Here is a 27,784-nt window from a genome sequence, read left to right as displayed (position 1 = left end):
GTCCTCTAGGTGTCTGCTCAGGAAATCTGCCTCCACGTTTTGTTGACCTGGCAGGTGAACCGCTGTAAGTGACATTCCTCTGGCCAGGAGCCAATGCCATATCGTTTGGGACTCTCGAGATAGGGGTAGGGATCTCGTTCCCCCTTGTTTGTTCAAATAATACATTGTGGTTGTATTGTCCGTTTGTATTAGGAGAGATTTCCCCTGAATCAATGGAGTGAAAGACTTGAGAGCCAGATGGACCGCTCTGAGTTCCAGCAGATTGATGTGGTACTGCTTTTCCTTGTCTGACCACAGGCCCTGTTCTTGAAGGAGACCCAGATGAGCCCCCCATCCCTGAAGAGATGCATCCGTTACCAGAGTGTCGGATGACACTACCTGGTGAAATGGAGCACCTACTGACAGGTGAGGTCTGTTCATCCACCATTTCAATGACTGAAGTGCCGCTGCCGGTAGTCGCACTCTGTCCTCCCAGCGACCTGTCCTTTGGCTCCAGTTGCTCTCCAATGCCTCTTGGAGGGGCCTCATGTGCAGTCTGGCATTTGGGACAATGAAAATGCATGATGCCATGGAGCCCAGCAGTGATGTCACCTGATGTGCTGTAGGTGCGTTGGCTTTCAACAGGTCCTGACACTTCCTGTCTATTGAGGATAGTCGTTCCTCCGAAGGATACACTCTTTGGAGCTCTGTGTTTATTATAGCTCCCAGGTAGTGAAGGTTCTGTGTTGGAATCAAGGTTGACTTTTGGTAATTGACCTGAAGACCTAGAGACTCGCAAACCGTGAGCACCATGTCCCGATGGCTTCTCGCCTGCTCCGGAGAAGAAGCCTTCTGTAACCAGTCGTCTAGGTATGGGTAGATGAATATCTTTTGTTTTCGAAGATGTGCCGCTACCACCGCCATACATTTCGAGAAGACGCGTGGGGCAGATTTCAGGCCAAATGGTAGAACTCTGAACTGATAGTGCTGTGACGCTACTTGGAAGCGCAAGAATTTCCGATGCTTGGGAGCTGTTGGGATGTGAAAATATGCATCCTGCAGGTCGATGGAGCACATCCAGTTTCCCTGATGTAGCTGAGGGAAAATCTGGTGAAGCGCTAGGATCCTGAACTTCTGTTTTCTTATGTATTTGTTCAGCAGCCGTAAGTCCAGAATTGGTCTGAAAACGCCCTCTCGGCCCTTTTTCGCCACCAGAAAATAACGGGAGTAAACCCCCTTTCCTCTGTGCGCAGGTGGAACCTTTTCTATTGCATTCTTTTGTAAGAGGGCGAGAGCCTCTTTGCGCAGCAGGCTGAGATGAGATGGATTGCATTTGGCTGGTGGCAAGTGTGGTGGAGGCTGTTTGAAAAGAAGAGTAGCCATTTTCGACAATATCGAGCACCCATTTGTCTCTTGTGATAGAGTGCCACTCGTGAAGATAACCTGTAATACTTCCCCCCCACCGGAGTGGTGTACAGTGTCGAGGGAAGCGAGATCTCATTGCTTGGCCGGCGCTTTCAGTGTGGACTGCTGAGGTCTACTTGACCCTCGCTCTCTTGTGTTCCTTCGCTGAAAAAGAGGGCGTCCCTGCCGTTGTTGTGGCCTTTGGGCCCAGTGAGGGGTTTGAACCCTCTGCTGGAAAGGGCGCCTGTCATAAGGCCTATACCTCTGCCTGAAATCTTTGTTCCTTTCCAGGCCTACCGCCCTCATGGTGTCCACCTGAGTCTTCATGCGGGCCATTTCTTCGTCTGCATGGGTACCGAACAGCGAGTTCCCGGCGAATGGGAGATTCAGGATGCGCTGTTGTGCTTCCTGCTTTAAACCAGTCAGTCTCAGCCAGGAAGACCTTCTTGCACAGATTCCATGTGCGTACCCATGTGCAGCTAAATCCGCCCCATCTGCCGCCGCGCTGATAACCTGGTTGGATACCAGGCATCCCTCTTGCAGGATCTCTTGAAAATCTTGTCTGTCTTCTCTGGGCAATTTTTCTGTGAATCTATTGAGGGAGTTCCACAGAGAACGGTCATACCTGCCCAGGAGTGCAGAAGCACTGGAGACTTTCATTGCCGAAGCCGCCGTACTGCACATCTTTCTCCCCAGAGAGTCTGGATGCCTGCTCTCTCTATCCGGGGGGACCGTGGAGGATGATGCCACAGAGTGGGTTTTTCAGGCTGTGGCCAATATTACAGAGTCCGGTGGCGGATCCTTTCTTAGGAATAAAGGGTCCTGTTCGGGAGCCTTATATTTTTTCAGAATCCTAGCCGGGGCAGATTTGAGTGTGGCTGGGGCCAGAAAAGTGTCCATGGTTGGTTGCAACAAACCAGGCACTAGAGGTAGTAGCTTTTTTGACACTGATCTATGCTGCAGAGTCTCAAAGATGACTGACGAGGAGGTAGATGGCTCTGGAACCTCTATGTTTAATTTCTGCGCTCCCCTTAACAGCACCTCGTTAAACGTGGTAATGTCATCCACCGGTGAGACCCTAGCAGGTGGAGAATCTGTTAGGGTGGGGGAGTAACGCCCGACAGATGATCCTGACGATGACCAAGAGGGTGATCTTCTTCGTGAGCGTTACCTGGATCGCCGTTGGGAACGAGACCTGCTGCGAGACGCTGCAGCAGAGCGCCCAAGCCTCACGGTCGGTTGACGAGGAGCTGGACGAGCCCGTCCTGCCCTCGCTGTCGGTGATGGCGTTCTTGGAAGAGAGGCAGTAGGAGAGTACATTCGCGAATACTGCGAATCCGGGGAGGCCGCTGGTCTATTAAGGCTCTCTAGCCATCTTGGAGATAAGTTGATGGGCGAAACATGCCCAGATGATGCCGCTCTTGAACGAGAGGAGTCGCTCGGTATGGAGACCACTGGAAATGGTGCGGCCTTGTCTGTTGGAGGGGGGCGATGTTCTACTCCCTGCGGGACAGGTAAAACCTGTGTCGACGTCGACGGCTGTGTCGACGTCGAAGGGCGCCCCATCGGTTGCTCTTGCCTCGACATTGAGTGTCTCGACGTCGAACAGCGATCTTTGGACCGCGACCTACTCGCCGTCGTGTGCCTCGACGTGGAGCGGTGGGAGGCCGACGGCGGATGTCGCTCATGCCGTCGTGGCGATTTCGACGCCGTGTCTCTTGACGTCGGGGGGCGTACGGCCTTTGGCGGCGACCGGGCACGCCGGCGATGGCTCGACGTCGATCGGCGGGCTGCCGTCGACGGAGATATGCCCCTGCGATGGTGTTCCCTCGACGCCGTATCCTTCGACGACGGGTGTCTCGCCGAAGGCGATCTATGCCGGTGAGACGGTGGCAGCGACGACGGGGAACAAACAGGTACTTTCCTACCTGCTGACGTCGACCTAGCCATTCTCTCCTGAGAATGGCCTGCTGGTTGCCTGGGAAGTGAAGAGGACGATGTTTTCTGCCTCTCATGAAGCCCATGTAGCCTGATCTTTTCTCTGTCCTTCAGAGTCCTCTGACATATTCTTGCAGTGCTTACAAGTGTCAGGGCAGTGACTCTGAGGCAGGCACACAATACAAAGAGAGTGTGGGTCTGACTGGGCCGCCTTCTTCCCACAAGAAGGGCATTTGACAAAAAGTGAAGGCATTTTTCTGTCAGGAAAAAACTGCCAAACTCAGACAAAGATGTTATCTGTCGAATGAAACAGGAAAAAACTCTTTTTAAAGGATTTTTCTGAGAAAAACTCAGAAAAACTGAGAGCTCAATGCTCCAGGATCCTCTCAGAAGAAGCCGGAAAAAAGAACTGACCTAACTGTGAACCAACTGTCACCTTTCCTTCACCCCTGAGGCATGGTGGGATATGGAGGTGCTCAGGGTCTTAAAGGCACGGTGCCAAAGTTTTTATGGTTCTCCTGTGTTAACCTGCATGCAGCCTATTGGCTAAGAATGCTCCATTGTTTTTCAATGTAGTTTTTCTCTTTTTTCTCTAGTGATTACTACTGCTTACTTCCCTAAGCCCAGTTTTGGGGGCTTGGGTAGATATTTATTCTCTATTGTAATTTTATAATGAAAAAAAAAAGAAAAAAAAAAACTTCATAGAAATAAAGCATTTTAGCCTGTTTGTGATTATAGCCTGCATTGCTGTTTTACACATGTTTAATATGTGTGTATTTTATATATGTTCCGGGGTCCCCGCACAAGGGCGGGAATATTCAATGTTTATGACTATTGATGAGGATCCCCTGGAAGAGAATAGTGTTTTAAGTACTGCTTAACCAACATTTGCTTGCTGGAGAGATTGCACATCCACACAGTAGTGTTTAGTAAATGTGTGTGGTGTGGACCATGTGGCTGCTTTGCATATGTCTGCCATTGGTATATTTCCTAAGAATGCCACTAAAGCTCCTTCTTTCTAGTAGAACTTGCTTTAGGAGTTACTAATAGTTGCCTTTTAGCTTTAAGATAGGCAGTTTGAATACACTTTACTATCCATCTGGCCAATCATTGTTTTGAAATAGGATTACCCTTATGAGGCTGTTGAAAAGCCACAAAAAGATGTTCAGATTTTCTAAAATCTTTTGTTCTATCTATATAATACATGAGAGCTCTTTTGAGATCAAGAGTGTAGAGAGCTCTTTCAGCAACTGAATTTGGCTGTGGAAAGAAGACTGGCAATTCCACTGACTGAAGTGAAATGGGGAAACCACTTTGGGCAGAAAGTTTGGATTTGTCTTAAGTACTATTTGGTGTTTGTGAATTTGGAAGAAAGGTTCTTCTAAATTAAATGCTTAAGTTTCATTAACTCTCCTCAAAGAAGTAATTGCTACAAGGAAAGCAACTTCCCACGAGAGAAACTGAAGAGCGCAAGAGTGCATGGGTTCAAATGGTGGACCCATAAGCCTTGTGAGCACAATGTTAAGATTCCAGGAAGGAGTTTGTGGAGCTCTAGGTTGAATAACTCTTTTAAGGCCTTCCATAAAAACTTTTATGACCGGAATTCTAAACAGAGACGTATGCTGTCTGTTTTGGAGGCAGGCTGATATTGCTGTTAAATTAATTTTAATAGATGACTATGCAAGATTTGCTTTTTGTAAACAAAGCAGATAACATACAATATCCTGTACCAATACAGTAAGTGGATCAATGTTTTTGGGTTGACAGTACTATACAAAGCATTTCCATTTAGCTGCATAGCACTGTCTGGTTGTAGGTTTACGTGCCTCCTTTAGAATGTCCATATATTCTGATGGAAGCTGTAGATATCCAAATTGTATGACCTCAGGAGCCAAATCATTTGGTTGAGCATACTGGGTTTGGGATGCCTGATTTGACCTTTGTTTAGAGTCAATAGGTCTGGTCTGTTTGGGAGCTTATGACGTGGTACTACAAATCAATCCAACAGTGTTGTGTACCAGTGTTGACTTGCCCACGTGGGAGCTGTGAGTATCACAGTGAGAGAGGTGTGACAGTTCTAGTTGACCAGAAATGGAATTAGTGGGAGAGGGGCGAAAGTGTAAGCAAATATCCCTGGATCAAGGGTGTGGGTACCTGTATGCGAAGTTTGGGCATTTTGCGTTTTCGCTTGTTGGCATTCTCCACATATGAAAGTACTGTTGAATTACTTGTGGGTGAATCTCCCATTCATGTATTTGTTGCTGCGTCCTGCTTAAGAGGTCCACTAGTTGGTTGTGTATCCTTGGGATATACTCAGCTAGTAGTTGAATGCAATTGTGAATTGCCCACTTTCAAATTGTCTGTGCTAGAAAGGACAATTGGGATGAGTGTGCCGCCCTGTTTTTGCAGATAATACATTGCTGTCATTTTTTCTGTCCTTATTAACTTTAGCTTGGTGTGTGATCTGTGGCTGGAATGCTTTGAGTGCTAAGAACACTGCTAGCAGTTCCAAGTGGTTTATGTGGTAAGTCTGCTGGATTGAGTCCCATTCTCCCTGTATAGTAAGATTGTTGAGATGGGCTCCCCAACCGGTCATTGATGCATCTGTGATGATTATGGTCTGTGACACAGGGTTCTGAAATGGCTGTCCTTTTGATAAGTTGGTGTGATTCCACCATTGCAGAGAGTTGTAAGTCTGGTGGTCCAACAACACTAGATCGGGAAGTTGACCCTGTGCTTGAGACCATTGATGTGAAAGACACTGTTGTAGGGGTCTCATGTTTAGAAGTGCATTGGGCACTATTGCTATGCACAATGCCACCATTCCCAACAGTTTCATAATAAACCTTCCTGTGTACGTTTGATTGTATTGTAGCTGGGATAAGAGCCTGTGGAACGCTTGAATTCTTTGTGGATTCGGGTAGGCTAATGCTGACAGTGTTCAAAATTGCTCCCAGATATGGTTGTATTTGTGCTGGCTGAAGGTGAGATTCCTGGTAATTGATTGTGAACCCTAGACTGTGTAGGGTATCGATTGTGTATTGTGTGTGTTGTTGACAGGTTTGAATGGTGCTGGCTTTTATGAGCCAGTCGTCCATAGATGGAAATACATGTATGTACTGTCTTCTGAGGTATGCTGCAACCACTGCTAAGCATTTGGTGAATACCCTTGGTGCTTTTGTTACTCCAAAGGGCAGTACTTTGAACTGGTAGTGCTTGCCTGCTATCACAAACCTTAGATATTTGCGATGTGCTGGATAGGAATATGGAAGGAGGCATGTTTTAGGTCTATTGCTGTCATGTAGTCCTGTTTTTGTAGTAAAGGAATGGCATCCTGACGAGTGACCATGTGGAAATGATCTGAGAGAATGTATTGACTGAGGGATCTGAGATTGAGGATTGGTCAGAGTGCCATCCTTCTTTGGTATGAGGAAGTATAGAGAATATACTCATGTCCCTTGTTGCATTATAGGTAACATTTCTATTGCCCCTTTGAGTAAGAGTGATTGTACCTCTTGTTTCGGCAGAACGAGGTGTTCTGGAGAAAAACTGTGTGAGCGAGGGGGAATATTTGGTGGAGTGGAGATGAGTTCTAGGCAATAACCATTGTGGATAATTGACAGTACCCATTGATCTGATGTAATGGTGTACCACTGATGGTCGAAATGTTGCAGTCTTCCTCCCAAAGGAGGAGTGTGCTCTGTGTGGATGCAGAGAACGTCACTGCTTTGATGAGGTGGAGGCACCTCTTGTGGCAGTGGATTTCCCCCTACCTCTAAAGTTGTCCTCTATAGGATCCTCTGAAAGACCCTCTAGAGTAATACTGTTGTCCCTGCTTTTGTTGGGACATAGAGGCCTCTCTGATGTTTGGGGTTTAAAACCCCATCTGAATAGGGGCCTGCGAAAAGTACCCCTAACAGGTGTTGTGTAAAGTGCACCCATGGCCTTTGCGGTGTCTGAGTCCTTTTTACATTTTTCAATGGTGGTATCCACCTCTGGTCCAAAATAGTTGCTGTTTGTTAAACGGCATATTAAGGACTGCTTGCTGTATCTCAGGTTTAAATCCTGAGGACCGCAACCCAGCATGCCACCTGATCATGACACTAGTATTTATACCCCTAGCTGCGGTGTCTGCTCCATCGACGGTGGATCTAATTTGATTGTTGGTGATAGCCTTTTCTTCTGCAGCTACCTGCTGTACCCTTTTTTGGTGTTCTGATGGGAGATATTGTAGGAACTCTTGCATCTCATCCCAATGGGCCCTGTCGTGCCTGGCTAAAGATCTTGAGAGTTGGCAATTCTCCACTGATTTGCAGATTGATTTGCCACTCTTGCCTGCTGCATCAAATCTGCGGCTTTCTTTATCGGGGTGGAGCATCCCCGGTGGACTGACTATTTGCCCTTTTTCTAGCTGCAATGACAATAATGGAATTCTGTGGCAATTGTGTTATAAAGAGTGGATCTTATGGTGCAGCTTTATATTTTTTGTCCACTTTTGGTGCATGAACCCTAGCCTTTGCCAGTTCTTTAAAAATGTCATCAGCATGTTTTAGCATGCCTGGAAGCATTGGCAAACATTGGTACTGTTTATGTGTAGAGGGCAGGGTGTTAAATAGGAAATCATCCTCTATGGGTTCAGAGTACAGCTGCACATTATGGTATGTGGCTGCTCTAGGAATCACCTAATTATAGGCTGTGGCGTCTTCAGGTGGAGATGAATATAGATCAGGGTCATTAGATGAGATAGGGTATGGATCATACACATCCCATGGGTCTACAGTATAAGGATTGTCACCCATATAATCCCTATGTGAAGACACAGGAGATTGTATAGAATACTGTGTGGTTGAAGGTGGTGGTGGAATATCAGGTGGTGGAGAAGTAGGAAGGAAAGGAGAACGCAGTGGAGAAGATGCTTTTGGCTTCTCCTTGTACTTAAATATTTTTGCAGGTGAAGGCCCAGCTTCCAAACTTTCTTGGAAAGACAGTTTCCTCTTGGTTAAAGGAGGAGGAGAGGCAATAATTTTCCCAGTCTACTTTTGGATTTGGATTTTCTGCTGTTTATGGTCCATCACTTCAAGAATGGGCCTGATGTCTGTTGACTCCTCCGCAGATGGAACATGTGTACTTCTCACAGTTGTATGCTCCAAAAGCTTGGTGACTGCTTTAGTCAGGCCGAAAACGTGGACTCTGAAACCGATTGGAGTTTTTTCGGATCCGAAGAGGAGGTTGGATGCTTTGGCTCCGAGGTGGTATACAAACGCTTTGGTTCCGAAGTGGAAGCTTCCACCTTGTGACTCAATCCCGAAACAGGCGTGGCAGTCTGTTTGGTCAAAGGCATTTTTGTCTCTGACGCCGAACCCGAGGGACGGTCGTCAAGATGTAACTTTCGGGTCAGAGTATGGCCGGCAAGCAGTGGTGGACCCCAGACCATTTGTGCTGACTTTTTGGAATGTTTTTGGTGATGGGAAGGGGCTGGTGTACTCCCATACTGCGCCGCAGGAATAACTTGGCTGTCCCCATCTGAGTCACAGTCGGAATCAGAGTCTGCAATGGAAACTGCAGTCTGCGCCTGTTCCTCACCGAAAATGTTGGACTTTTGTTCGGTCGACTTGGATGTCATCTCTAGCCGATGTGCTCTTCGATCCCACAGTCTCTTCTTGGAGCAGAAGGATCAACACGCCTCACAGGTTTCTTCCTTACGATCCGGAGAGAGGCAGAGGTTACACACAAAGTGTTGGTCAGTGTACGGGAACTTGGCGTAGCACCCAGGACAGATTCGAAATGGAGTCCGATCCATGAGCCTGTGACGCAGTAGGTCCGATAAGACCCAAAAGGGCGTTTAATTGATGGCGACGCTACAGTTGGATCAAGTGCAGTTTTGAAAATGATACCGATGTTCAAAAGGAAAGAGAAGTTCAGTTAGTACAGAACCGAGATCTACTGGAGCGAGAGGGAACGCGTCCGAACCCGACGGCTGAAAGAAACCAATCTAACAAAAGACTCGATGTCCATGCCCACTATCACCGAGAGGAGTCGTCACTGGATCACATGACTCAAAAAAGCTTCTTCGAAGAAAAACAACTTGTAACACTCCAAGCTCAACACTAGATGGTGGACTTATGCAACGCATGTGTATCTGCAGCTACACATGCCATCGAACATACATTTATTATTGTTAACATTACATAATCTCTGAGACATTAAACCAAAAAGGTAATGAGGGAAGGGAAGTGGAATTCCTTCTTCGAATACAGAGAAGGCAGCTCTTGCACATTTTCTTAACTTTTTCAAGCGTGCAAACAGGCTTCCACTAAACAAGTACAGGAAGCAAATTGGCAAGACGGATAAATGTTAAAATCTATAAAATACCGTGGGAAAGAGGTAGGAAAAGCAAATTTACTAGGTAATGACTGATCTAGCTGAAGAGCTAAAGAATGTGAGGGCCTAACAGATAAAATGAGAGCCCATGAGTGAGTGTGGGAATACAATGACAGGTTTGCTACTGATGGCCAGCTGGTTATGCACTAACAGATGTTATTCTATTGAAAAATGAACACTCCTTTCATAGCTCAGACTGTGCATCACAGGCTACCAAACACTTAAAATAGATCACAACATGAGCACTTCTGCAAGTACATCTGTTAATTAGTAGAAAATCCTTTTCAGTCATCATCTCCATGATAGACTGGCACTTTATTTGAATGGTAACTTTGAACAATGCTATATGCTTCTTCCAACTGTACCTCGAGGACTGTAACCTACCTGAGGGAGTGGGCAGCAGGCCCAGCTTCCAGATGGAGTCTTGCAGCACGTTTCACCATCGCTGCAATGGGTTGTTGCATTGCACTGCACATCAGAGCTTTGAGAAGGCACCTTTGCCCGTACCTTACTGACCCATGGAATAGAAACATTATTGGTGCTGCAAGTTTCATGTTCTGTATCGCAAGTGGTGCCACTAGGGCAGCAGTGGATGTGGTCACTGCAACACACAGCCTGAAAACAGGATGATAAAGTCCAGCGTGAGACAACCAAATGAAATACAAAAACACAGCGGGCTTCATACCTGGGAACTAGCAGACAATTAACATGAACATAGCACTTATGTATTTAACAGTTGCAGAGCTAGTGTCCGATAAATGTGCCAAGAATGCAACTGGAAGCCACTATCCAAACACAAGGTTCACGTCTCAAACACTGTATAACTATGTCAAATACAGACCTAAGACAGCTTACAAAACACAAGTTTAAACGCTACATTTTACTAGGACACCTTCACAAAAAGAATAGCAAATGCAATCCAAAGTCTCAAGGCATTGTCTCTAACTCCTTTTATAAGTGAAAGCGTAAATGCACTTGAACAATGAGCTATTTATCACACCAAAAGAAACTTGTACAAGGAGAGATCCAAACGTAGGCACAGTCTACAAATAAATACCCCTCTAAACTCAATCTATAAAAACAATGGAATTTAAATATTTGGGAATGGGGCTTGAATCAAGAGCTGTTGATTGCTTAGCAAAATGCCATGGATTATCAGATTGTCTTGTGTGCTCCTCTGGATTTTAATTTTTTAATATTCTCTTATTCTGAAGGCTTATGCATAACTACTTGGTTTGGTGAATGAAAGTACACAACACCACGTGTGGTAGACAAGCCAGCTCCAAAGATAATGGATTGCATATTATGAAGTCCTCTGCACAGTTTGGTGAAGCAATGCTACTATAGCAGTAATTGTACATCATACAATCTAATGATCTTTTTGCTAATGAGCAGACGTTCATGCAGGCACCTGAGGCTACTCTTGTCTTATTACTAATATTCATCAGAACTGGGTTTAGTGACTACTGTTTCTTCTATCCAGACTACAGGAGACTGACAGAGGTAGAAACAATCTACTGTCAGTGCCACAAGCTTCCTAGCTTTATTTCTATAGGTATGGGGGTGAAAGAAGTTGGGGAGGCAAGAATGGGTTGGTCTCCTGACTCACCAAGTGTAAATGACTGTGCAGTTGCCCATAACTGGGGTCCTTTGCCATATTACACCTTGGACAGGTACAGAGGCTGCCTGTGACATATGACAATAATGCATGGGTTTACAATGTGTACACGGACTAATTATTGCTGAGTCCACTAGAGAGAGTGAGTCTGGTCAGTTAGGTGAGATAGCCCTATCAGTTCTTTAAATCTCATCCCCTCTGTAGATACACAAATTCCCCAAGGATTCAGCTCTTTAAATTTGTAGAGTGCTTGCTGACAGAGGTCTGTTCTACTTTGTCACTCATATCTCAGGATGACCCTATTTCCGTTTCAGTTATCTTAAATCTACTTACGACCCTAGTCCATCCGTTCTTCTGATATTATTTACTATAGCAACAGCTCCCCATCTCCAATATGCCATGAATAGGCCCTTGCGCACTGGGATAGTCACTAACTTCTGCAAAAAAGGTATTCTCTATCCAGTGGTCAAATAGCATGAATGGATCCTAAAACGATTAATAATAAAAATAAAAAAAAACTTCAGACCTATCTCCCTACTGCCCGTTTTTGCTAGATCATAGAACATTTGCTGGGTAAGTGGCAAGTCCGCAAATGGGAGGAAACTACACCTTTTGGACCAGACACAATCGAGATTTCAAGCACGCCACAGGACTGAGCCAGTCTAATAGTAGCCCTTGATTTCCTGGGCACCACATGGGATCAAGGCTATCTGCAGGACTACTGTAGTTCGGTTTATCTATGGCTTTTGACATAGTTGACCTTTCCAGTCTTGTCAACTGTCTCAAGGATTTCAGTCTAGGCACACAGCTCTTTATTGCTTTATGTCTCTTGGACTGCTCTTAGTCTTTCTACCACCTTTGCACTCAAAAACTAAAGAGTATGAAGCCCCCATATGACTGCATCCAATACCAATCCTTTTGGCATACATCTTCAGTCACAAGGCCAACTGATTAAAAGATATCAATTTCAGGTGCTACCCCATGAAAAGGACACCCAAATTCTTAACTTCAACAGGTGTTCTAATACCTCTGCTCCTCCCCTTTGGGAATGTCTGCTGTCTGTACAGGACTGGGTGGTGGCCACCCTCCCTAAACTGAAAGGGGACAAAACCAAAATTCTGGATACTGGAAGCAGTTCCAAGTATGACCTGATTTATGCCCCCATTCCTGGGCGTTCTTCCCTCTCTCACCAGGGACGTGAAAACCTATGTTTCTGTATCAATCAAATACTTTCTTTCAAAACACCGATTCAGAAAATCTGAGCTCCTTGTTTCGCTATTCTAAAACACTTATGAATTTCCATTCTACCAGAGTAATAAGGGTCGGAGTAATTAGTGCCATCACTCTGCCCCTGTTGGATTACCAGTAAGTCCTATATGTGTGCTTACCAGATTATCGTCTATCCAATCTTCAGTCTTCCATATATGGTTGTTTGACTGACAGCCGGTCTGAGTAAATTCGACAATTTCTTAAAGGTATGAGAGGCCCTACACAGCCTATCCATCAGGTAGACAATTCAGTTTAAAGCTTAATGTATTACCCTGGGACCTTTTAGAACTCTGGAAAGGTTACAGTCTCTGACATCCTATTCACCCCAGCCAAAGCTCTAGCTTTTGGCATCTCAGGTACCCAGTTTACCCCAGGTTCCAGCAGGAAGCAAGTTTTTAAACTCCCCGGCCACCACACTGTAGAACAACCTACTTTGTATATTTTGACTACCCCGCATTCAGTTGTGTAAAAGCTTGAAACCCCATCTTTAAGCTTCATACTGGATCATATTTAAATTGTTTTTTTATTCATTACTATCTGCTGCTGTCCTAGTACCAATATGTCCACTGGGGAGATCTGTGCTTTATAGATAGATAAATGTAAAAACGCTATGGGACAAGAGACTAAGGAAGTCATGCACACCAGCCCAGAAGAGAGACAGAAGTCCAAGGTGTGGAATCCTGCTGTATCACCACTCCTTTGGCAGACTGAGTCCACATCTGGAAAAAAGTCTGTGGGGAAGACTTGCTGATAACAGTGGAGAAAGGGGAATCTTACCTGCCTGTAAGTGCCCAGGAATAAGGGGTCCCTCTTGCACAAAAGACACCAAAGTTAGCTGCTGAAAGTGTCTGCATGGGACAGCCCTGATAGACAGTTTACGTAAAGACCGAAGGCTACCCTCAGCCACCTGCTTAGTAGTAACCCCTAGCATGGTGACATCTATGTCATTATCTTCAGTAATTGTGAATGGTTAACTTGCCTTGCCCAAATTCTCCATGAGCCTGTGTGTGCCTATATCCACCTCTCTTCAACCTTGGGTGTTGTGAGCATTTTAAACTTCAGCCCAAAGGTCACGTCCCATTGATTCTAAAAATGTCATTATATTCCTGGCCCCTACAGTTTAAGAAATATTACAATTTGAACTGCAATGACAATCTAAGCTAAAACTCGACAGACCACTTGAATTCCTGGTGTCTTTTGCGGTTGCATCAACAGTGCACCATCTCCCATCACCAGAATGTTTATGTTGTGCTAGATGGGTTCAGTGATAGCAGCTTCCTCGTCCCTACCCATTCTATCACCTTAAGTACACCTAGGGTAACTTTCCCAGTCATTGTCCTCTCTATAGCCCAATAGCTAGCTACAGGACCTAGAATGCAGTAACTGTGTCCAACTGCCGGTCAGGGATAGGACACTAGGTCTTCTGGGCAGCGGGTCCTTTGGGCATCTTTGAATATAGTTTGGCTTTGTAGCGGGTGTTCCACATATATTCCTAAGCACATCCCAATCTGTGAAGCCCATTCGGTGCATACTGAAACTGCAGAACTGTTTGTTTTGTCCTTTGAAGTGAACTCTAAAACGACCTATGTACTCTGAGACTGTACTTTCCTATCACACCAGAGTGAAATAGATCCTGATCCCACAGGCTTACAAGACTCGGTGTTTTAGGGCCTAGAAAAAAAGGCACTACAGACCTTTCTTTGGTCCATAAGCTGTTAGGCACTTCTGGTTTTTCTTGTTTATTTCTTAGTGTGCATAATGCTTTCCTTACCTGTCCTTTTCTATGATACAGGAAATAACTGCCTGGACATTGATGTTATTAAGTGCTATGTGCCCAAGTAAATTGTTTGAGTCTCTAACCATATACCGCTTCCCGGAGAAAACCATGATTGCCCAAACCTGTACCATGAGAGAGTCAATTTCTAAAAGAGTAAACCAGTTTAAGCACAAGAAGGCTGGGTTCTAGGACAGTAGTGGTAAATGACATTGTGGTAGTTCGTGCTCAGTAACCTCTGGTCATCAAGAAAAAGCCTCACAAAATCATGTTTCCCAATCTGCATCATTTTCTTTTATTGCATAAAGATGCAGTTGACAACTGACAGTTCATGACTTGGTAGGAGGAGAGGAGAGGATATTGTTTCTATTTTTATGTTTTAAAATGGCGGTCACATGGATCTAAGTGTTCCTTTTTTTTTTTATAATGAGCGTAGTCGGGGCATTTTAGCTCTTAATTAATGTTGAAAACCTTTCTATTTCATTGCAAATGGATGTGTATACCTTAAAAAAAAAAAAGGTAGATCCATCAGCCACATAGCAATGCTGCCTAGGGCCCTCGTACAGACACGAAACATCACCCACTAATCACCTATGCACTGTATAGTGGGCCTCTCGGACCACTGGACCACCGTGCCACTGCACCTGCTGCAATATTGAGAGTTACATAAGTCAGCCATAGTTAGTGGGTAGTGTTGACAGGTGACTGCAGTGGAAAGCATCACAAACTCAACATAAAACATCGGATCCATCTGTAGACTAGACTACTTGGCAAAAAAAATCACTCTACAATTAACATGGTTCAAGCGCTCCTGTCCAGTAATCAAAATGGTGTACTATACAATCTCAAAAATATTAGCCATACAACTCACCTGAGAGAGAGGACAGCAGGCCCAGCGTTCAGAAGCAGTTCTGCAGCACGTTTCACCCTGGTTGCAATAAGTTGTTGAATCGCACTGCACATCAATGTTTTGAGAGGTCTCTTTTGCTCGTACCTTCTTCACCCATGGGAAAGATTCACTATTAGTATTACAAGCTTCATGTTCTGTATCACAAGTGGTGCCACTGGGGCAGCAGTGAATGTGGTCGCTGCAGCACACAGCCTGCAAACAAAATGAGCCCATTGTGAGATGCCAATTATGTTTCTAGGCACTACCAGTGAGTTACGGTGATACACAAGTTGTGTGTGTAAAGGTCACATAGTCCAAGAGCCTGGTTATGAAATTGTTACCGGGAGCTAGGATACTAAACTATGTTCCCATAACACTGGGACCCAAACGGCCATTCACAACTATGTCAGGTACAGTTTTTGTTGAGGAGCTTTACAGTGGCTAAAGACAGCAGTGTTTGCATTTGTTTATGTGTGGAGCCTACATCAAGTGAGATTGTTACTTTAAGCTTGTACAGCCTTAACAACCGTGCACCAATTAAACATCCACTCATCCTCCCTTTAACCACAACAACCAATATTTTGCCTGAAGACACCACTGTGCGTGGGGTGAAATGCTTGTACTCTATTTCCTGCTCCCCTCTGTCAAATGAGCTGTGATTTTTACAAACTTTAGCTTTAAAATAGGCCCTTAGGTGTGCCGGTGCAGTACCTTAAACTTAATACCTTGTACGGTATTTTATACTTCTTACCAGTGATTCTGCCAAAAGGACCCAACACTTGCTGTCAAGATCTTAAAGACAAGGGTGTGCTAGATCAGACCAATGGTTGATTGAAGTTTAAAATTTGGTAAGGTTAAGAAAAACTTAATTTCAGGGTTATCCCTAATCCCCAATTGTTTTAAAGGTGGCAATAAATAGCTTTTCAGGGACTTCGTGATTTTGGTCACTGTTCTATGTGGGGTAATTAACATTGTTCCATTAAGGGACAGAATAGTAGTATTCTATTACTGCAGATTTGACAGCCTCCAACACACCAAGGTTCCCCTTTCCCCGCTTCAGCAGATGAGATGTTATCACAAATGGTAAATATGGGTACAATGGAATCTACAGGCCTCCAGCTTTACTAGGGAATCTTGCAGTGCACCCAGTTTGCAGGTGTACCACAGGTGCAACAAAGGCAAAGCTGTCTGTGCCCAGAACTTGACCTCTGCACAAAAATATGGTCAATCAGAGATAGCGCTAACAAATAGAAAAACATCCTGGAACCCCTTCCTCTGTAAATATCTACCTTAAGGGTGGCAAATCCTGTAACTGAGATGCTACAAAAAGAAAATCTTTATCACTCACTCCATTACCCTAGCGGGAAGTTGTTTAAGGAGACCAACCAATAACAAAACCATAGCCACTGTCAGCCACATTTGCATCCAGTGACCATTAGGGTTTGTTCTTCTCACAACCCAAGTAAAATATTTAACCTAGATGTCATGCGCATGACTGATTCATTATTAAGATATGCCTGTAGACATTTAATGCCTATTTAAGTCATTTTGTCCTATGCAACATGTTAACTAAACCACAAATGAAGTAGGACAAGGTACTGCAATCAATATTGAGAAGACACGCAAGACAGAACATCTTAAATATCAACAGACTATAGCAATTTTGTGCAAATAGACTTTTTTATAGTTGAATTTGGGACTTATCACCAGTTTAGACTTGCTACGTTGATACTGTTGAACTGAGATTGCGAATTCTAAGCCAATCAGAGAAAGCTCTAAAGTTGAAGGCTAACATTCATTAAGAATTATAGTTGTTTGGAAGTGTAGTAATTTCTTGAGGTAACCTGCCCCATTGGATCTGAAATTGTTATCCACAGGAACAATACAGAAAAGACATGTTGGATGCATTTGCCCTGTGCAGGTAATCCAAACAATCCAATTGCCTTTTAATGCTCCTCTGCATCTAGTCCACCTCAGGTTTTCATTCTCTTTTCCATCATTGTGGTTTCTTTCTTGGCTCCTTACTGATTTTCCCAGTCCTTTGTTTGTCATGTGATGTTTCAATGTAATTTATTAATTCTTTCCTATAGGAAAGGTCTCAGTTTGGTTGGAGGGCATGTGGCAACAAAGCAGAGTTCCTTTGCTTATTTCTTCACTCCCTCCACTTACTAATCCAGATTCTTCACTCATGAAGAATTCCATACTGTGAATAAGGCACGGGTTGGTGGTTGTTCCTTCAGATTCTGATCCTCCAAGCTCTGGAACAACCCCCCCCCCCCCTTTTGAGACTAGAACCCATTGAGGCAACTTTCAGGAAAAAAAATTAAACCTGGCTGTTTAGAGAGAGTTAAATCCCAACAGTCCTCAGTTGTTTGGTACCGGTCTTATGCTTTGGATGTCATTTTCTTTCAGTATCTGTGCTAGCTTCTTGCGTTGTTCTTTTCTTGTCCCTTTAGGGTAGCAATCCTAGCGTGGGGACACTCCAGCTGGAGTAATCTGAGCGTTTTAAAAACAGCTAACATAACATATCGGATTCAGTCTTCCCCGTTCCCTTGTAAGACTCGACTGAGCAAGGAGGTTTCACACCTTTGGCTTTTTTTTTCCTGAGAAGGTGGCAGCTTCTAAAGGGCACTTGCCTACCACACATTCCAGTGTATGGTGACATAGTGGTGTCTACAGACAGTCATCCGTACTTTGGAAGATCCTGACCCTGATTGTGGGTACATGTACCAACCTTAACAGACAGGAACATTAGGCCAGTAATTAGAAAAATCAAATAAACTGAAGTGCCCTACTTCATTCATATGACTACCAATCAAAATAACCAAATAACATTTTTGAGAAGCAGGAAACCATTGATTGAACATTTTGTTTTAACGATGAGACTCCTCTGCAACCTACTTTAAGGTTTTAGCTTCCAAGAAGCAATGATAGACTATCGGGCCACTATTTACCCATCAAAAAATAAAGTTGCTAAAAAAAATAAATAAACATGGACAAGTTTGGGTCAGAATTTAAGCAAGTAAATAACCTGGTGCATCCATGTTGTCACTTCTGTGCTTAAGAATGTAATTCTTGATATGACATTCCAAGTCCAATTTTTGTAATCTTGATAATGCTGTTTTGCATAAGGGAATCATCACAACAGCACTAAAGCTAATTACTGTAAATCCTATACTAAGGAAATACCTCAATCTGGACAAGTTGGGAAACTACAGATGCATCTCACAGAAATCATTTCTTGAAAAATGCTACGAAAGGACCCTGTGAACAATTACAGGAATTTGTTGATAGAAGACTGCATACATTGAAGGCAGAAATTAGGGAAAACAATAAGACTTAGGTATATAATGGTCCACAGAGCAACTAGGAACAGTAAAGACAAAGAAATTATGGCCTACCTGTCAAATTTTGGAAAGCATATATGGAACTCATAGCCATCCCATAATGTGTAGAATGTGTTATTTAGAACGTGGACAATTCTAGGTACACTAATGGGAAAAAGGGCTATTGATTCTCCCAAAAGCAAGCCAAGGTCCATTAGTTTAAAAAAAAATAAAAAAATAAACACACATTAGGTAAGCCATCAGCCCAGTGTGCATAGTCACAGGGAATTTGCCAGAAATTCTAGGGAAACATATGTACCTGTTTAGTCTAGATGAACACAAGGCCTTTGACACTGGCAACTGGCACTTTTTGAAAAACATGGTCTGAGTAACATTTGTACAATGGTTATCACTACTATATAGTAAAGTTGTGGCACAGGTAAACAAAGGAAAGCTTATTTAAGATAAAATACAGATAGTCAGGGGGACGAGGCAGAGATGCACCTTGTCCTCAGTTGCCTTTACACCGGTAACTGACACTGGCACAGATAGTAAGATACAAACATGCAGGAAATGACATAGCAGTGAAGAATGAGCATCATGTCAATTATGAGACAATAGACTTTTAATGATTAGAGATCCAGCTGAGATGGCATTAAACAGAAAATACATTACTAGAGGTGGGAGGACTATCATGCTCCAAGTTAAATCTAATCTAAAGAGTACCCTCATTCAGAGATGAGTAATGTCTGGACAGTGCAGCATACTCCACTGTGGCATCTAGATATCTGACTCATTAGGAATAGCACAGAGGTATATGCAAAAAAGACTGACGTGTTTCTAAAATTAGCTAAAACTTTTGAAAAATAGTTAAAATACCCAATGTCACTAATAGGACAAACAGTTTTAAGTAAAAAGATATAAGTAATGCACCACATGCCATCGTTAATCCAAAAGCTATTTTCCCAGAAACCAGATGGACTAACGAGGAAACTATTTAAATAGTGGTCTAGCACGAACATTATGCCTGAGGTGGCGAGTTATACAGTCAAGGATACAGTGATCTGAATCAGCAAGGCACAACTGTCACTATTCCCAAACATGTGAAGTGATCGATTAGAGCAATCAGCATGATGAAAGTAGATATTAGACACGGCAATCTGACATTTGAGTATTTGGAACTCTTAAGATGTCGTGACTTGAATAAATCAAAGCGCGTAAGCAGTGGTATGTGAGATTAGAAATAAAGATCTGTAATGCTCTCTGGTGAAGGGATGGGGGAAATTTACATTGTTTTCCTTTTTCCATTTATACAGCAGGCATAAAACGTAAAGAGATGAAAACTTAATAGAATATTGTTTGACAAAGAAGGTAGAAACTGAGAAAGTAAATGAATTGCTCTACAAAAGGAAAGGGGATTCTATAGTCGATGTAGTTCCTGCCAGAGTGCATGCCAGTGTTTAGGAGCCAAGAATGAAAAGGAACGTTTACAAGCACATGAGGTACAAACTTTAGGAGGCGTTAGTAGGGAAAGAGTAAGATCTGTGAGCACAAGTGGGAAGAGGCTTCTAAAATTTGGAACGGAGGTAAAGAGGCCATTGGTTATAATAGCTCAATGGAAAAGAAATCTGCTTAGAAATGGATAGCCAGCAAAGAAACTCCATGCACGTTAAGACAAGGTTGACTCAAAATCAAACTAGTATTGATAATGAGGCAGTAAGTGAAAGATAAGTTATAATAAATGCAGCCAAGATGGTATTCAAGCTAGTAGCATCTCTTGTCTGCATATGAACGAAAGGAAAGCAAGACTTTTCTGCAGGTGGAGGCGGTGGGAAAACAGGAAGATGAGCTTTTAGGGGAGTTGTTTGTTAGCAAAACACTTTTGTCAACGAAAAAGCCTACATTTTGTACCACAAATGCTTGGGAGGGTTTAGTGTTTCATCTGTGGTATTTTAATGGAGCCATTCATAGACAACCTCAATTAGGCAGCTCTGGAAGTCTGAACAATTGTCATAGCTTGCACTGTCTAGACTCAGCAGAAGCTGTGCCTCATTTGCACAGATCATTAAGGACAGACCAAAAGACCTAATTAAATGAACATGCAGGCAGTAATATACAATAAAAAGTGCTAGACTATATGATTAGTCTTTGGGTATACAGTGAGCAAGCTTGCAAAATCGAGATAGAGAAGAAGGGCAGTGCCTGTTCATTGACTCCAATCTGATGAAGCCAAACCAACAAAGGTCACAAGGAACTATGTCCAAAACCACAGAGAGTAGGGCCTAAGCTGCTCAGTGGTCTCCGTCAACTAAAATTCAAATTTTGTTGAGTAGTGAATTCAAGATGGTCTCTATACTATAGAATGGGTTAAAACCCAACTGAACAGGATCAAGAATGAAGATTGATTCAGGGGCAGAGTTTGAAGCCCATCCAAGATGTCTACCTAAACCTGGAGTTACGAGTCCCTTACAACTGACAAGTTGCATTTTGACCATTTGCTAGTCTCGTCTAACAGTACAATGCCTTGGGAGGCTGGAGGAGCAAGGGGAGCTGTCCCAGACAAAAGCATTATTGCAGGGAACCACACTGCAGACATGTGGTGCATGGCCCTGGAGGCTAAGCAACAGCAGGACTGCGCTCATGCCTGTGCACCCTAGGTGCCTGGCACTGCCTCCTCCCATGTTGCCGGAGAAGCTGGCCATGGGAAGCGGCATAGAACGGGCTGAAGTGGTGGGCCTGGAGTAGGGTGGGACCAGAATCCTGCTGCAAGCTGTGGCTGTTAACAGTAAGGGTGTGCAATGACCGTGCACTTTCACACAAGTAAGAAGCTGGTGTTGTGGGGGACACATGAGTTGCTGGGGCCATCTCAGGATCATCACTGGTGGACTTTGACAGTACTATGAAATGCCCTTCCTTCTGGTCACCCACACCCCCACTGCTGGACAATAGCATTGTGGATTGAAAGGAGACGGCACCACCTTAGGTGTGCAGGGCCTGTGCACAGGCCTAGCTGGCCCTTTAAAACATACTGGTACAGTCGGAATATTGGACTGGAGTGGCCCAGAGGGTGAGATCTGGCCTGGTAGAGTTATACAGTTAAGGACACAGTGGCTCAGAATCAGCAAGTCACAAGTGTCACTATTCCCAAACATGTGACGTGATTGATTGGAGAAAACAGATGACTTGAGTCCAGGCAAGCTAATCTATTTAATCCAGGTGAAGGGTGCCTAATGGGGGGAGAAAACTTTTGAAAACCCTCTCGAAAATCCTTGATGACTGGGTTTTAAAAAAAAGGTTTGGGTAGGACATTTTCTGTAGGCCGTAAGGGCTGCCAGGTAAACCTTTACAGACAAGAATTATAAGACAGATTTTGCCAGATGGATTAGGTACGGAAGAAAGACATCCTCCTGGCAAGAAGTGGGATCCACCTTCTTGGGGGAACACCAAATGCAGAATCTTTTTCACTTGAAGGCATATGCAGAGCGGATGGAAGGCCGCTTAGCCTCGTCGAGGATGCCCATGCAGTCTTGCAGTAGATTCAAGTGTTCGTACTGCACTATTTCAGGAGCTATGCCACCAAACTCAAGGAGGAGAGAGATTGGGGTGTACCAATTGGACTCCGAACTGTGGGAGCATGGCAGTTTGAGATGTGGTCGGATGGACCGGTGAAGGAGGTCTGTGAACCACTGCTGACATGGCCACTCTGGAGCTATTAAGATCATCTTGGCCCTCAAATAGGACAGTTTGATGAGGACTGTTGGGAGAAGGGGAATCGACAGAAAGGCATAAAGAAATCTGCCGGACCAGTCATTTCATATGGCATTTCCCAGCATCCCCGGTTGGTAGTACCTTGAGGTGAAGCTTTGGCTTGTAATTTTTGTTTTTGTGGACGATGGAAGGGTTGCTCCACAGATGAAATGTGTCATGAGCAACATCGTAGTGCAAGACCCACACGTAGTTTTCTCACAGAAACCTGCAGAGTGTGTGCTCATTTTGCACACCTGGAAGGTCAGTTCCGGTGATTGTTAGATTCCTGGCTACGAGCCATTTCCAAACTGCTTGGGCTTCGTCTGGTAGAGGCATGGAACTCGTCGATCCATGTTTGTTGAGGTAATACATGGTGGTTGTAATGTCCATCTGTACAAGCATGGTGTTGGATCTGAACCACAGCAAAAACTAAGCGCTAGATGGACTGCACCTAACTCCAGCAGGTTGCTATGGTACGTCGACTCTCTGACCATTAACCCTGGATCTGCAGATGATCCATATGAGCCCCCAGCCTAGCAGTGAGGTGTCCGTCACTATTGTTTGAGGAGGAACACCCTGATGAAAAGGCATCCCTTGAAGCAGGTTCTTTGGAATGCACCACCATTTCAGGGACAGCTTTGCATGATGAGAGTACTATCCGGTCTTCCTAATTTCCTGTTAGTTGGTGCCACAGGTCCTCAAGACATTCTGCAGAGGTCACATGTGGAGACTAGCATTCAGTGTGAGGAAGATGCAGGATGCCATTGAGTCGAGGAGAGGGAATATTGTTTTCACTGTCGGAATGCAAGTGACATTTCCCGAAGAATCGGTAAACGTCACTCCTCTGAAGGACACAGTCCTTCCTGTCTTGTATTGGATCAATGGAAGTTCCCAGGTACTGTAAGGTTTGAACCAGAGCAGAAGTTGACTTGCTGAGGTTGACCTGAAGGCCTAATCTTTGGAGGTGACTTCTTTGGAGGAGACAAGTCCAGTTGTAGTGAAGCTGAGCTTCTTGAGACGTTGACGCCTTGATCACCCAGTCGTCTAGATAGGTGTAGATGAGTATTTTGTGATTCCTCAGGTGGGCAGCCACTACTGCCATGCACTTCACTGACCTTTTTGGGCAGTGTCCCTCGCTCACTCCTGCGTGGCCGCTGCTGCTTCGGTCTCTTCACAGAGCCTGCCAGCTCTGTGTTCAAGGCCTGCCTCCACTACAGGCACCTGCCTGCACCTCATCCCTGGTGGCCTAGAGGTCATCTGTGTCTGTTTTTTCTCACTTTCCTATTTCTCCTCTTCTATCTGTTTTTACTCTTGTTTTTACATCTGTCTCTTTAATTTTTCTTTCATCATTTTTCGCTCCCCGTGCTTTCCTCCCTGGCCCTGCCCCCACTGCGCTTCCCACTCTCCCGCTACCCAGCTGACCAATCCCCCCCTGCCTTTCTTAAGGGTGCCCGCTGCACAGTGAGAGGCAACTTCGCTGACCTTTTTGGCCAGTGTTCGTCGCTCCCTCCTGCACGGCTGCTGCTGCTTCTGCCTCTGCCTCTTCACAGAGCAAAGGGGACAGAGTCCAGTCCACAAAAGTGTGCATTCGGGGCAGGAGCCACTACCCACCCTTCTGTGGATCAAGTTCCCGGTCGACCGGGGAAGAAGAAGACCAGCTGTGGACACCAGGTGCTGAAGATGAGTTCTTGGAATGGTGCAGCTAGTGTCCCACGTCAGTCATTGGATCGCAGATGTTCAGTGGATTAGGAGAACCACCAACAAGCCTTAGCAAATGCAAGAAGCAAAAGAAGAGTTGCAAGGCTGAAGAGTACCACCAAGGTCCAGGGGACTAGACCCTTGGAGGGGAGTCTGGGCTGACCCTCAGCAGTTGGGAGAGCCAGCAGGAGCAATCGCAGCCCCCACAGGCAACCCACTGACAGCAGGCCCAGTAAGTTACAGGGAGGCCCAATCAGCACACCTGGAGAGGAGTCCCACGTCACTAGAGCAGCAGAGAGGAGAATGTTCTTGGCAGGATGAAGAGCTGGAGGCCGAGGCTACTCGGAGCCTGAAGATCCCTTGGAGCAGGAGACAACAAGCTTTGGTATCTGCAAGAGTCACGGTGCATATGGGTACTGTCCTGCAAGGAGAGGCAAGGGCTGACTGCCTCCCAAGTTGGACAGACGGTAGAGAGGACCAAGGGGACCACTCCAGACCACCACTTGTGATGCAGGATCCATGCAGCTGGATGGCATTGCTGTAAGTGTCTGTAGATACAGGGGAGTGACTCCTTCACCCCAAGGTAGATTCTTTCTCGCTTCTTGGGGCAGGCTGAAGTCTCACCGACCCCAGAGGATGCACAGCTGGGGAAATGTTGCAGTTGCTGGAAGGAGCCAGACAATGTCGCAAGGCGTGGTTGCCTCAGTAGTTGGTCTTCTCGGTTCCTGAAGAGTCAAGTTACGGTTCCAGTGGCCAAACGCAGAAGTATAAAATGCAGAAGAGTCCTGGTGGAGTCTTGCACGTCGAATCTGGGTATCCACCCTCAAGGGAGTCCCTAAATAGCCTGAAAAGAGGGGTTTCGTCACCTTATACGGTGACCATCTATCAGGAGGGGTCTCTGACGTCACCAGCCTAACCTGGCTACTCATTTGTTCCCAGGGGTCTCTTCAAAGCAAACCGGTGGCTTGGGGAGGCTACCACTCCCAAGCCTTTTAACAGCCATTTCCAATGGAGAGGGTGTTACCTCCCTCTCCCACAGGAAATCCTTTGTTCTGCCTTTCCCTGCCTGAACTGGTCAAGCAGTGGAAGGGCACAAACCTGTGAGGGGTGGCAGCAGCGCAGGCTGCCTGGAAAACCCTGGAAGACAGGTAGGAGCAATACTGGGGGTCCTCTAAGGAGCCGCCAGAGTGCATGGAATCATACAACCAATACTGGCAACAGTATTGGGGTATGATTCCGACATGTTTGATACCAAACATGCCCAGGTTCAGAGTTACTATTATGTAGCTGGACACAGGTAGTGAGTGACCTGTGTCCGGTACAAGGGTAAAATGGCTTCCCTGAACTTACGAAGTCCAGTGCAATCGAACTGGAGTTCGAATAGGCACCTCTGCTCATGCAGGGGTGCCCTAACACAGGGACTTGTACCCTGACCTCTGGGCTAGGTGGCCCTACCATAGGGGTGACTTAATGACCTGGTGCAGCGACCTGTGGTGAAAGGGTGCATGCACCTTTTCACACAGGCTGCAATGGTGAGCCTGCAGACACATTTTGCATGGGCTCCCGTGAGTGGCACAATACCTGCTGCAGCCCATGGGGGACCCCTGGTCTCCCAATGCCCTTCCAGGTAGCCACTTGATTCTGCCATCTTGGAAATAAGATGAGCAGAGGCCCATGGGAGCATCTGACTGGTTAGGCCAGGTGGGTGACGTCCCCGACCCCTCTATAGGTGGGTCACCACAGGCAATGTTTAACCCCCTTTTAGGGTTAAATAAGGGCTCCCCTGGGGGTGGGTACCTAGATTCATCGAGCAAGACTCTACAAAGGAACTTTCTGCAAGACTCTTATTTAACCTGGCCGCCGGAACAGCTGCTGGTCATCCTTAGGAACCGAAACAAGACTGTATTCAGCTGGGAGGGCTTGCACTGCAACATTGTTTCTCCAGCTCCTTCAAGATTTCTGCAGCATCTGTGGCTGTGCATCCTCCAGGGTCACAAGGACTCTGCCTGCATCAAAGAAGCAAGAAGAAATATCCCTTGGAGTGAAGGAGTCACTCCCCTGCAGCCGCAGGCACCCCTATAGCAATGACCGGCTGGTAGATCCTGCTGTCCCACGGACATTGAAAGGCTCTGCAACACAGGTGGTAGTTCTGTGGTCCCCTCCAGGTCCAACTTGTCTTCTATCCCACTTGGGAGGCAGTGGTCCTTTGCTGTGGCCACTGGGACAGAACCCCTGTGCACCACGTCCATTGCTGTTACCAAGACACTTCCACCAGGAGACCTACGAGCTTCAAGAAGCCCCAGCCTCCATCACTCTGCAACTCCAAGAACAGAGTCCACCCTGCAACTCCTGTGGTGTGGGTCTCCTTTCCAGTGCTGCGGAGGCCTCCCTGCTGTGCCTGGTGCCAGTGGGTCCTCATGGGGACTCCAACAATTCCTAGCGGCTCTCCTGCTTGCTGAAGGCCAGCCCTGACTCCCCTCCAAGGGTCGAGCCACTTGGACCTTGCTGGTCCCCAAAATCCTGCAAACTTCCTCGGGTCCTCTGGGAAGGGTCCTGAATCATGGAAAATTTAAACTGTGAGGGTAATGCGTTAGCCTATGGGACACCTGGCTAGATAATTACTCTGTGGCACCTGGGGGATTTCTATTAATTACCTTGGGTGATTTCCTACTCCCCCAGCCCCTGGGATCCTAACACACTAACCTTGGTTGGGAACCCCCATTCTTATACCACTTTCTTAGTATAAGGTTTGGTCCTCCAGAGGGTACTTCTACGCTTTCCCTGTTTGTTTCTAAGAATATTTTCTGTGTGTAGATATCTCCAAGTGGAGATATACCAACGTTAAGATAGTACTAGCGTAATAATATAGAATACTTTATTTTTTTTTAATACCTTGCTTGGTTCTTTCTTGTGTGAACATCACAGACTGACTATTGTGGTACTGCTATACACTTCTCTTCAAGAAGCCCGAGCTGCTTTCCACAGCTACCCGTAGAGAGCTTTGGTTATCTAGGCACCAAAACACTATCAGTAAGGGTTGCCTGGACTGAGTGTAGGGTGCCACACCATTGTTGGCAGGGAAAGCTTTCTTGACGTCTATCTCCTTAGATGCCTTGACTTAGATCTACTCCTCGACATGTATAGACAGCAGTGTCTCAACGTTAATGTTGCCCTTGATGGGGACCTTTGACGTCGTCTCGACGACGAGTGTTGCCGACACCTCTCCTCGACCTGAGGTCCCACCTTCAGATGAAGCTTGCTGTCTTCGCCGCTCCTCAGTGCCATGGAGGCAGATTTTCAGTGTCTCAGGGCGCACCTGGAAAAAGTCTTGCAGTGATGGCAAAATTTAGGAACATGACTTAAGGGAAGGCAAATTAAACAGACTTCATGGCTGCCGTCTGGCCTTCTTTCTCCCACAGGCCAGGCACTTGTCAAACAAGGATGGCATTTTGTTAGACTAAATACTTCAATTTTTGTCAGAAAAATGAAGAAAATACTATAGAGTGATGAAAGTCGTCAAGTGAAATAGTTTAGAACAAAATCTACGTGGATTCTGTGGAGAAAAATGCCTAAAAAAGGCCAAGCTCAGTGCGCCAGGATCCTATTAGCAGGAGCTGGAAAAAAGAACTGAAGCAACTGTCATAATGCAATACTGGTGGTTTATGCTGTTTTATGAAAACAAATCACATAATTATATACATATATAATCTCCTTAATACCTTTAAGTTCAAGGTGAACAATTGGGACATTGTAGCCTCTTC

The 27,784-nt window shown here is 45.3% G+C and overlaps 1 protein-coding gene across 19 annotated transcripts in view; it reads right to left on the bottom strand.

Annotated features, from left to right (window-relative positions):
* The window catches only part of GRN (granulin precursor), a 1,029,241-nt gene that overhangs the window by 495,411 nt on the left and 506,046 nt on the right, over positions 1–27,784 (bottom strand). For 15 of the 19 annotated variants that reach the window (XM_069237890.1, XM_069237896.1, XM_069237897.1 and 12 more), the window contains exons 10-11: positions 15,235–15,465; positions 10,087–10,317 (exon numbers count right to left, since the gene is read on the bottom strand). In XM_069237890.1, the coding sequence (XP_069093991.1) occupies positions 10,087–10,317; positions 15,235–15,465 (462 nt within the window). The remainder of the gene's footprint in view (positions 1–10,086; positions 10,318–15,234; positions 15,466–27,784) is intronic. The other 4 variants (XM_069237903.1, XM_069237898.1, XM_069237908.1 and 1 more) reach the window with 1 other exon arrangement.

This window comes from Pleurodeles waltl, chromosome 6, assembly GCF_031143425.1.
Source record: "Pleurodeles waltl isolate 20211129_DDA chromosome 6, aPleWal1.hap1.20221129, whole genome shotgun sequence".
Taxonomy (NCBI): domain Eukaryota; kingdom Metazoa; phylum Chordata; class Amphibia; order Caudata; family Salamandridae; genus Pleurodeles; species Pleurodeles waltl.
This window is presented reverse-complemented; position numbering and strand designations above follow the sequence as displayed.